Source organism: Empidonax traillii, unplaced genomic scaffold, assembly GCF_003031625.1.
Source record: "Empidonax traillii isolate 1590-97213 ecotype Southwest subspecies unplaced genomic scaffold, ASM303162v1 scaffold482:size1200881, whole genome shotgun sequence".
Classification (NCBI taxonomy): Eukaryota; Metazoa; Chordata; class Aves; order Passeriformes; family Tyrannidae; genus Empidonax; species Empidonax traillii.
The window spans coordinates 1187654-1199636 of record NW_020955675.1 but is presented as its reverse complement, the minus strand read 5'-3'; the positions used below and the strand labels follow the sequence as shown (position 1 = coordinate 1199636).

General features: G+C 43.0%; 1 protein-coding gene across 1 annotated transcript; it reads left to right on the top strand.

Moving 5' to 3' along the window:
- Window positions 1–437: 437 nt before the first annotated feature.
- Window positions 438–11653, top strand: MECOM (MDS1 and EVI1 complex locus; the record flags this gene model as incomplete). The annotated part of the gene is made up of 7 exons (XM_027896141.1): window positions 438–604; window positions 1991–2068; window positions 3848–4017; window positions 5081–5225; window positions 7980–8216; window positions 8786–8972; window positions 9954–11653. Coding segments are annotated over 7 exons (1119 nt in total), but the record flags the coding sequence as incomplete, so codon positions are not given.
- Window positions 11654–11983: the final 330 nt, after the last annotated feature.

The window sequence follows — 11983 nt, the reverse complement described above, 5'->3', positions numbered from 1 at the left end:
AAAAAACCCCACAAATGTAGGAATTCGGTTCTTGTTTCTGTTGATCTGGTCAAAATGACCAGTGGTTTCAGTAGATGGGACACAGAGACTTGTAGGCATACACCCTCAAGACAGGACAGCAAAAACTGGAATTTTACAGAAACTGGGACTTAAAAAGAAGTGAACACTGGCTGATTTAGATGTTGTGTGGCAGCAGCTTTCCATTATAGCAGTTAGGACAGCACCCGCTGTAGGTGGCACTGTTCCAAGTGGGACGACATCTTGGCCACAGCCTCACTTAACGTGATTTTTGAGACCTCAGCTCTCTGTTGGCTGTTTTTTTCCCTGTTTCTTTTCACTTGCCCGGTCTGTGCTCCCGGTGTTTCGGGTTCCTGGTGAGAGCAGAAAGCCGCGGTGGGATTTACCCTGACGGGTTCTGCGCTCCCTTTCCCTTGCAGATGTCGGCCATAGAGAACATGGCCGAGAAGCTGGAGAGCTTTAGCGCCCTGAAGCCCGAGGCCAGCGAGCTGATCCAGTCGGTGCCGTCCATGTTCAACTTCCGCGCGCCGCCCAGCGCCCTCCCCGAGACCCTGCTGCGCAAGGGCAAGGAGCGCTACACCTGCAGGTAAAACTTGCTCCCCAAATCCCCAGAACTTGCTTAGGGTGTCTCCTGCAGGCACCACAGTGAGACTTTTCAGGGCTCTCTGTGCCCAGCAGAACACGAAAAGCCTTTTTCCTGGGCGGTTCTTATTTATTAAATTGTGGGTGTTACGAAACAAAGAGTATTCCCTGTATCATACCGGTTTGATAAATGAGGTGGAAACTATTATATAAACAGTCCTTTTTTTTCCCCAAAAATTTTCTCATTGCTTTCATATATGAAAGTGTGCTTTCATTATTGATTTTTTTGATCATAAACTACAGACGTGTTTTCTCTCAGGCTTCTGGTTTTAATATCCAAAGGGATCGGTGATAAAATACATGACTTATTAGGACTCGTGTGTACAGACTTAAAAAAAAAAAAAAAAACAACCCACAATGAAGATAGTCATTGAACATGCACCCAAAATGAATGGGAGCTTTGTCAAGGAGAGTGGAATTAGGCTGTGTGGGTATTTTGAAGGCTTATACATCACGTTGTGGAAAAATAAATGGGATGGTAAAAAGTGAGGGGATGCAATCTTCAAAGTCATCGCGTGGAGCAACCACCACTCTCATTCACCTAAGAGTGTGCTGTGTGTGCTGTGTCCCCATCAAAATATGGGCTCAGTGTCCTTAACAGAATGAGCCAATTATAAACTGAATATTAATATTTTACTTGAATGAAGGGGGAGAACTCCGAATAATTATTTTTTTCTTTTGGCCATTATTTTTCCTGTGGCATATTATCGAGTTTGGAGAATGGTTTTTAAATTGCATTATTTAGGTCTCTATATCATCTCCAGAACGTGCAGGCGTTTGACAGTGGCATATCGGCTTATCTGATCTTTTTGAAAACATGTCACCTTCTTTCAAGACATGTTGTTATAGAAACATACCTTGATGGATTAGGTCTTTGAGTCTTGTCTGCTCTGATCCTATTCAATGCACAGAACGGTGTCACGTTTGCTGACATGTAGAATTGGTTGAAAGGTTTGAAATTTGCTTACCCGGAGGCAGAAATCCAGGGCTTTAATAACAGATTCTCTTGATTCCAAATCTGAACGAAGCGGATAATCACCTAGTGAGCTTGGAAACTTGGGGTGATCTTTAAAATCGCCGTGTTGCCATATATCCCTCCCTTGTGCACAAGCAAAGCTGGTTGGTACCAGCGGTTCCAGTCCCATTCTCATGTGTGTGTGTCAATCCCTTACATTTGCTGGATGCTTTTATTGAGCTGTTGTTACACCAAAGCAGTGCCTGTGGTACCATATATTAATGATTCCACCTGGGGCCGTGCATCCAGTGCAGCCCAGACTGGGACAAAGCCATTGAGGGTCGTGTTGTCTTATCAAACCTTCTCTTATCACAGATACTGTGGCAAGATTTTCCCGAGATCTGCAAACCTGACACGCCACCTGAGGACGCACACTGGAGAGCAGCCCTACAGGTACCACGTGCCCTCACCCCTGTCTGCGCTGTTGTCAAGTGGTCTTTAAGGTCCCTTCCAACCCAGAGTATTCCAGGATTCTATGAATAAAGCCAGGGAATGGGTGCTCAACATCCTTTCTGGGCCATCTCCAGCCCTTCCTCCTTAGCACTGATGACCCACCATTGCATTTTGGTCGCTTTGTGCATTCGATGCTGGTACTCAGCGTTGGAGCTGCATGAAGGGGGAAATTTTTGGTCCTAGGTAGTGAAATTCTTTTGGCTGAGGCAGCTCCCCAGCACTGTCCACAAGTTCTGCCTTTGCTGGAGGGATGGCTGGCACTGCTGAAGCGGTGCGATTGAAACGATGTCCAGTAGGGCTCATGGGCATATTTTCTCATGCAAAAAATGTTTTTTCTTAAGAGTTCTGCGGTGTTATTTGCAGCCTGTAGTTGGGTGATTTGTCAATCATGTGATTTCTGAAAGGTCCCGGTTGCAAAGGCGTTACTGTATTTATTTGTTTCCTGCCTAATCTGGATCCTGTCTGAGGTCTGCTTGACCAAAAACCCCGTGTGGGTGTACTCTCCTGTTGATAAGAATATGTGTGTGATACTGAATCCAGGACAGTCACATGCAGACATGTGTATAGAAGCTTCACCTTATTGAAAATGAAAGACTAATTTAAACTGGAAAGAGGCCAGTTCATGTTCCAGTAAAACAAATGCACAGATTTCTGCATTTTATGAGCTGTAAAGAGCAGAGTAAGCTCATTGTTTGTGAGGAAACAATATGTTTTTTTGCCTCCAGTCGCTTTGGGAAATGAGATTCACATCTGATTTTATTGAAGGAAGGTCTTGATGCATGTTAAAGCCGTCCACTGCATAAAAGCCACAAGCAATTAGTAGCATAATGGACGATTTCAGCACTAAAAAAAACTTGACATCATTGACAAGCGTAAGAGAGGCACAGGAGAAGTAAAAGATTGAAAAAGTAAAGTGGTGAAGACTGTTGGCTACTTGCCAGCCAGAGAATTTGGAATAGTTATAGTATGACTTAGTAATGGCTTAAAGAGCAATACAGTAAAGGCTTTAGGGACTCCAAATCGCTACAGAGTATGAAAATTGATGCCTCTGGTACCAGAGTGATAGACTAAACTACTCACATTGGCACAGTATTAAAGGTTGGGATTGTTTATTGCTGGTTTTTGCAAGATAACCAAATTTCCTCTGGGATTAGCAATCGAGCAAGCTAATTCCTCAAGAAGAGATTTAATCACACAGTATAATTTAGAATAGGAAAAGAAATAGCCCTTTTTACCTTATTTGAGCACTAGAAGAGATCTGTTTCATGTTTTTTCCAAAAGTGTTTAATTGTATTGTATTGGCAGCACATGAAACAATAGAGTTATTGCTCTACTGTTTTCAAACTTCCCAACTTTGCGTGCAACAGTTTTAAAAACATGGGACTCAATTACCATAGCTAATTTGATACCATTAACTCTGAAATATTATGCTTACTCCTAAAGGCAGTACTTAAAATATGAAGCCTAATGTGAATTAAAGCTGAAAAACCAACCACAGAAATGAAGTGTCCATTCCAAGAGCACAACTCTCCGGTTATTCAGCCAAAATTTGTCTTTATTTCAGGGAGGATTGTGCCTCAGTAGGGACCAAGGAACTGCTGTTGGCTACTGAGACTGAGCCCAGGAGTTGCTTCATTTCTCTTAGGACAAATCTTACATTTCCAGCTACTAACAAACCCTTTTCTACCGACTTGTTTTGTTTTTTTGTTTTTTTTCCAGATGCAAATACTGTGACAGATCCTTCAGCATATCCTCTAACCTGCAGAGACACGTGCGCAACATCCACAATAAAGAGAAGCCATTCAAGTGTCACTTGTGTGACAGGTGTTTTGGTCAACAAACCAATCTTGACAGACACCTAAAGAAGCACGAGAACGGGAACATGTCTGGTATGTATGTCTTTGCCATCCCCAGTTTGCCCTGTGTGCCGTGTCCAGCTGTCAGTGCTGCCGGGTGTCAATGGGCGCCGCCCGCTCCGACGAGTGTGGGGGTTTGGAAAATATGCAAGTGCCTAAGCTCTGCTGACATTTAAAGTGCTTGGAAAATCCCAGCGTAAACTCTCCCCTTGTATAACTTAAGACCACTGGGTGATGTCCTTTCTTTTGGTTTTAATTAAGCCGACCCTCACGTTTTGAGAACAGGCTGGGGAAAATCGGTTTAATCCCATCGCCGCAATCACTCGGCTCTCAATGGGAGTCCTAGATTTAGAGTCTCGGGGGGCACTCTGAAAGATTTTCTTGGCACCTTCTAAAGTATTCCCACTGTCAGGAGCTGAAAAGTGCTGGCTATTACGGAGGTAATGGTGCCTCTCAAGGCCCAGAGCAAATCGGTCACCGCACAGCAGCAGCGAAGGCAGGGGCTCGGAGGGGATGTCATTGCTCTGGTTTGGGTGTCTGCAGAGTTTAGTGAAAACCTCTCTGCAGTCCTTCCAGTCTGCATTTCCCCTCTCTAGAAATAACCAGGTGCATGCAGTGAGTCCAGAGCTGTCCCTTCCCTGATGCTCAGAGAAAGACATCTGTCATTGCTCTCTCAGTGCTAATGAGCCTGGGTGATCCATACCATAAGCAGATCTGCATAATTAGTAGCTTAAATGATGTTCTGTTTGCTCAGGTCAGCCATTGGTCTAAGAAAGACAGTTATTGACTGACAGTCCTTGAATCACAAGGGACAGGAGGGAGATGTTGAAATAGATACCTGGCAAAAGCGATTATAAACCATGGAAATGGCACCCAGAGTGCAGCCAGTCATTTTGGCTGGAAACCACCTCTGCCCATGGGTAATATACTTCCCTTCTAATTGCTGGTTTTATGGCCAAAAGCTGATAGATCACCATGACCAACTGTTTCTGGCTCTCACCCATTTTAACCATAGTTTCGATTTCATTTTGATTTAAATGGTTAGATATAGAAAATGTAAAAGAGCAGCAACAGAAGTCATATGTTTTGTTTTAAGGTACTGCAACATCTTCACCTCACTCAGAACTGGAAAGCACAGGGGCAATCCTTGACGACAAGGAAGACTCTTACTTCACAGAAATTAGGAATTTTATTGGAAACAGCAACCACAACAACCAGTCCCCCCGAAACTCAGAGGAGAGGTGAGTTGTGTCTGGTCTGCATTCAGAAGGTGCCACTGCTCCTTTTCCAGTTTTGCAGACTAAGCCTGATTTCTCGCTTTTGATGATGTCTGGAGCCAGAGTTACTTTAGAATCTGGTTGCTTCAGTGGTCATATTGGTGTCTTGTGGAAAGAAATGTGTCAGTTCTCTCCCCATCATGCATGAAGATATTCCAGGTGGCAGATGCTGGACTGAAGGTTCTGTCTGTGAACACATTTCCCCTTGCAGTTTCAGATTCCCATCGTTCATTTAAGTCTGTTGAAAAATTCCTTCACTTTGCATTCACAGCAGAACAGGTGAATTCTACATCCTGTGGCTAAATGTATGAAGCCTTAGGATTTAAGTGCAATATAAATGTGTAATTAATAAAGTAGACTAAGCTAAATTCTTGGGTCAAATGAAAGGTTGTAACTGAAAGTCCTTTCCCGTAAGTAACTCAATCCCAAGAAAGATGCTGACTAGCCAAAAGCCCGTGAGGCTGTGGGTAGGCACTGGTAGTCCACAGTGCTCCAGCATGTGAGAGAATTTTTTTCTACTAAGATTTATTAAGTATATGGGTGTTTGAATCCTTCTGAACTACCAGAAGAGAGACCACTTCTAAATATTTTCAGCTAATAAAAGTACAGCTAAGCAGAAAAGGCTGTGGGGTGGATACGCACATGAGCCCCACATATTTCTTTGGGATTGGTGTTGCATTATGCATTATTTGCCCTTTTGAATTGGCATTTCATTATCAACATCAAAAAATTCTTACTCTCGGTGACAAACTTCGCTGTCTTCTCAATTTCCACATGCCTTTGTGAAGGGATAAAAATGGTGGACATAACACAATTTCCACAAGAGTATTGGATTAAGTGATTACATGCATATTCAAATTTCATTCCATCTTGATTGGCAATGAGGGTTTGGGATTTTTTTGCTCGCACATCTGGTCTCAACATGTCCTCCGACAGGAAGTCGGCAAAGTGGAAAGGTTGCTGGGTTGTGCAGTGTTTCCTTTCTAAATTTGGCACTTAAGACTACTCTTGACGGATATTTTATCCCTGGCAAATTGCTGCATTTGAAAGCATAATTAGAGAATCTGTTTTCTTAATCACATGGCTTTTGTTACTTTGGTTGGAGTCCATCTCCCTTTCATTTCTAGGAGCCTCAATTGAGCATAACAAGCACGTTGGCAGCCCAAACTGTGCTCAACAATTTCTTATTTCTGCCTATTTAAATAAAAGATGATAAAAATTATACTGCTCTGATGATCTTAGAGGGGGGTGGCTGCTTCAGCTCTCCCTGCTCTGCACAACCTCTAATTTTTTTGATACCACTATAAAGACAGACCATTCCCTAGAGCACTTTTTTAAATGCACTACTAAACTCATGACAATTAGTTGGAATTTGCTCGGAAAATAGATGAAACTGTTGTGTTTAGGAAGACGATGTTGTTGTGTAAGAAACCAGCTTTGCTTGCGCGCACTCCTCAAGAAAGTCCATGCATTGCAGCAACAAGTCACACATTAAACCCCAAGTAGGCTGGTAGGGCTCATCTTATCTTGCTCCAGCTTTTGGTGTATCCCATATTGTTCCACGCAGTTTGAAGCACACGGAGTCTGAAACAAACTGCGTGCCGACAATAACGTTTCCATTTTTATAACTGTATTCCTGGAAGAGTTAAGGACCTTTTGCACAGTGAGAACAATAGATGAATCAAGGCCTCTGTGCTACATAATGTGGCAGAGCAGATACGGTGGTAGCACGAATTCAGGGGGCTCCACTGAGTGCATCCCGTTCATGCCACGAGTACCTCTGGATGGGCGTTTGTTGACGTGGTGGTGCCGAGTTTCTTTAGCTCCCATCTCATGTGGTGGATGCAGTGCAGATGCTCCGAATCCTGCAGGGTTGAGACCATCACCAAACGAACCCCTTCTTCAGCGTGGGTGTTATGTCCTCGATAAAAATCCCATAGGAAGTAGTTAAGAGAAGTCATTGTCTGAAAGCAAAGGACAGCGTAATTACAGCGCCTTGGCCAAATGGTTTTCCACGTGTGTATTGCTGCAATTACTCATTTAGTAAGAATAAATGCACTTAAAATGCTGTATGACCTTTCTTTTCATTACTTCTTGCCCTTCAAATCAGTTCATAATCTTAATTCATAATTCAGCATGGAGGGGTATTGCAGGCCACTCTTTGGGTCTTCAGCTCAAGTCCCTTAGGTTCCCATGTGTGAAATCCATACATTCAGTGAAACTGCATGGCTTCCAAATGGGTGGTAGTGTGCAAAATTAATTATGCATGTAATTTTGACTTTAAAACTCTGAATGTGGTATTGGATGTCATTTTTTAGAAATGCTGGATCCAATTTTCAGCGTTTCTTGGCCCCTGCAGCTCCTGTTAAAAGGCAGTGAGTTGTTTTGCCCAGACTACATGTATGATTGGAAACATGAGATGAAATAATGCGTGAGAAAATTTGGAATGGATATCTGAACATACCCCTGCTTGAACAGTAGTTTTAGCAGGGCAGCAGGAAAATCCCATGCTGATGGTGCTGTAACATCCCACTGATTTTTGAGTGGAATTTTCTCCAGTGCTGCCTGAATGTCTGAAGCTAAGCAAGATATAAAATACAGAAATCACTTTATTCTGCTGGGACAGATCCTTTTCAGATCTGCCTCCAAGAGTCTGCTGGTGAGGAGCTTTCATATCTGATTTGTGTTGATAGCTCGGGTTTGTTTTGGTACTTTCAGAATGAATGGCAGCCACTTCAAGGATGAAAAAGCCATGGTAGCCAGCCAGAACTCGGATTTGTTGGATGATGAAGAGGCAGAAGATGAAGTAATGATGGATGAAGAAGACGAAGAGAGCGACATGGCAGGGAAGGCAGTCAAAGAGCCCGTCACCAGTGACATGCACGAGGGGACTCCGGAGGAGGATTACGAGGAAACAAGTACTTTGGACATGAACTGCAAAGCTTCCCCTGGCAGGTTGGTTCCTTCCGAGTATTGGCGTGCCCGATGCGTGGAATAAAAAACAATAAGCCATACAAGGATGCCAACCCCGAACTGTGCCGTGGGAACTGGTCTGGAGTAGCCGACTTCCCAGTTACAATAGCAACGTGCGTCGGTGTTTGGGTCAATACCAGCCCTGCTTCCAGCCTCTCCGTGCAGTCTGCAGCCCTTGTTAGGAAAATTAACTGCGCTTGGGGGGGAACTATTGTCGGGTTCTGGGTGAGACAGGAAACAGGGTGAGACAGTTTCATGGGAGAGACGTTATCTGCTCCATGAACCGTCCTGGATCCCTTGCAGTGGTCTCGTGGAAAGGCTGTGGGGACACCAGGAGAGGAACAAACTCTCCCTCCCCCACTCCCACTTCCCTCCCTTTCTTTAGAACAGAAAAGGGAATTCCTTTTATTTCAGGATCACTGTTCCAGGAGCCAAGGGGGTTTATGAATGTGGAAAAGGGGGAAAATGCCCAGATCTGTAAATCTGAGAAGACAAGGGAACACAGAGAGGATCATTGAATTGACATTAAAACCTCCGTGGTGTTTTTGTAGGTATAAAGAAGAGGAGTATAATAAGACTGGACTTTCAGCTTTGGACCACATAAGGCACTTCACAGATAGCCTCAAAATGAGGAAAATGGAAGAAAATCAATACAGTGAAGCTGAATTGGCAGCTTTCAATGCTTCCCAGCTGCCAGAGGACCTCAAGCAACCGTTGTACAGGAAATCCAAATCCCAGGTAAAAGCTTAACTCAGTTAAAGTGTTATTGTCACCAGATACCCACAGGATTAAGCTGTTAGTCTGTGGCAGACAGGGTTGTTCCAGGTTAGTCAGATGGGACTGTGCTCCATATCCACAAACCTCAGGCTACCCCAGCTCCCCCTGTGCCCCCACTGCCCCCCAGAGACATGACAGGGTGCTTGGGTCCCTGGGAATGGAGGATTTGCATACTTTTTTCTAACTTTATTTGCTGGTTTTGTTCCTGTCTGCCACCCACTGAAATGCCATGGTAAGAACTAGCCCCACACCCTGCTCTCAGACAGCCAGTGTGGTTATTCTGATGCTGTGGAGTTTTGCTGCTGCCTCCCAGGGGTGTGACTCGATCTTCTGGCTGGCTTGGCTTTCTGGTATTTTTTTTTTTTATACCCTGTTGGATGTTACCACCTTAAGGTCCTCTGTGTGTTTTACAAACAGCAGTGACTAAAATTGCATCCTAGTGCTACTTCTTAAAATTTTTTGAAATATTTTTTAAACATTTCCCTAAACATTTTAGAGGGTTATTTTAGCCCCTCCAAAAGATTCCTGTTTTAAAAACTGCAGAATATGCATGTAGGAAAGGTCAGCAAAGGAGATGTCGGTGAAGTATAGAACCAGCCAAGGGATAGTGTGATTCCTCAGGCTCTTGAAAAGAGCCTCCTGTGCCAAGAATCTGAAGGCAAAGGAGACTTTGGGACCTTGTCTACTATCAAAGGTTTCTCAGAGCTTTGTGAAACCCAGATGAAAGAAGAAATTATTATTACTATTAGCGAGTCAAAAGTGTCGGTGAAAGGGCTGACAGTGGTTTTTACCTAATGCATTTTCACTTTGTTTCAAAATGAGTTGAGAACGGTGGCTGCAGCCCGAGCGATGCCCCGACGGGGTGGGGGGGTGGCACCGGTCCAGGCTCAGATCCGCGCCGCGGCATCGTGACCTCTCTGTCCTCCTCCTGTCCCCATCCAGGCGTACGCCATGATGCTCTCTCTCTCCGACAAGGACTCCCTTCATCCCGCATCCCACAGTTCTCCCAACATGTGGCACAGTATGGCGAGGGCGGCCGCGGAATCCAGCGCCATCCAGTCCATCAGTCACGTATGACAGTGTGAGGCCGCGCCGAGAATGGGACCAAGTCCAACCCAGTAGCATGGCTCTTTTCATGTATGACTATTTAAAAAAGACTGCTGAGCAGAATGCCTTATAAATCTGCAGGGTCACTCATTTAAAGTCCGGTGACCTTAAACTGAATAATTTTAAAAAGAAAAGAAACTATTTATTCTCAATATTTTGTTTTTGCACAGCAAAGGCAGCTGCTGACTTCTGGAGGATCAATGCGACTTAAAAATAAATAAAAAAAAAAAAGTTTCAGTGGATTATGTAAACGGGGCCGGGAAAAAGTGTCTTCCAGTTCACCCGGCTTTGAGGGGCAGGGGCAGAAGGGTTAAGACTGCATTGATACACACATGGGCACTCCTTTAAAGTAGGAACTGAATTGATTTTCTTTTTGTATAAGATAGTTTGACACAGGATTGGGAACAGTTGCTTTTATGTACAAATCTCTTCATTAAAGCTTTATGCATTTTAGCCCTTCAAAGAAAGAAAACAGTTCTATCAAATGCACACTATCCATCGTAAATGTAGAAAGAAGTAACAGGGAATATTTTGTTCTCTCCGTAATTCTTTTTGCCTTCTCAACTGCATTGTTAAAAAAAAAAAGGAAAAACAAGGAGAAAAAAAAAAAAAAAGACAGAAAAAGAAAGGACTCTGAGAAACAATACATAAGAGGCTTGTGTATATTGTAAACTATGAATGTTCACTACTCCAAGAAGCTAAATCATCCAGATAATTCCGTGAAAGCACCGCGTTCATCGACAGCACCACTAGTTCGAATCATTGTAAGGAGATTTTAATTTTCGACAATCATGTCACTATTTTGTTGTATTGTTTCCCTTTCCCCCCTACCCTCTTAATTTTCTTCTTTGTGTTGTGTGTACCATGTATTTATTTGTTGGCAAACGATTGTTTGTTGATTACAATAGCACTGTTCCTGTAACAAACAGCACTGCTCCAGTCCCCCACTGCGTTATGATGTAAGGCACCCATGTACTTCCAAAAAAGTGAGGTGAACTGATCTTTGTATATGGGAGTGCAAAACAGTGTTGAAAATTTTCTTACATTCCTCTTCTATTTTATTTTTTTTGCCTTTTAATGAACTAAATAACTAATAGATGCGACTTAGTTTTGTTTTTTTTTTGTAATACAGTAAATTGATTCGATTGTATAAACAGTTATAATTTCTTCATGAAAGCATGATTCTTCTGATTAAAAAAAAACTGTACCCAATATTTTATGCTGGTTGTCTGCGAGCTTGTGTGATGTTATGTTCATGTTAATCCTATTTGTAAGATGAAGTGTTCCAAATTTATGTTTTAAAAAAAAAAAGATAAAGAAAGAACGGAAGGTATTCAGTTATTTTTTGGGGTTTTTTTGGCCTTTAGTGAGGGACCAGATTTATTTTTCCTTTTGTTTATAATCTCATTTTGAAATAATCGGCAAGTTGAGGTACTTTCTTTAAATGCTTTGTACAATGTAACTGTTACGCATTTCAGTACATTACTATGGGAGGATCAACTTAAAAAAAAATAATAAAGGACTACAAAACTGAAGGGATCTATTTCCTTATTGTCTTGGTTTTGTCTGGGTTGGGGCAGTAATGGGCCATTTTTTTTCTGCATTCTGGGGAGCAAAGATGGGTCTGTGGGATGATAAGGGTAACCAGAGGACGGGGCACTGTGGGGTGTTTGGACTTGGCCATGCAATGTAGGACCCAAGCCAGAGCCTCTCAGTAGACTGTTGAAAGGGTTTAGATCTGTCCTCTTAAGTTTCAAAACACTACCTTGGAAAAGAAGAATATTTTAAGTGGTTTTTCAGGAGGGATTGGTGCCATGTCACCTTCAAAAGGCAGTTGTGGAACCTCGAGCTTGGGCTGATGTTGC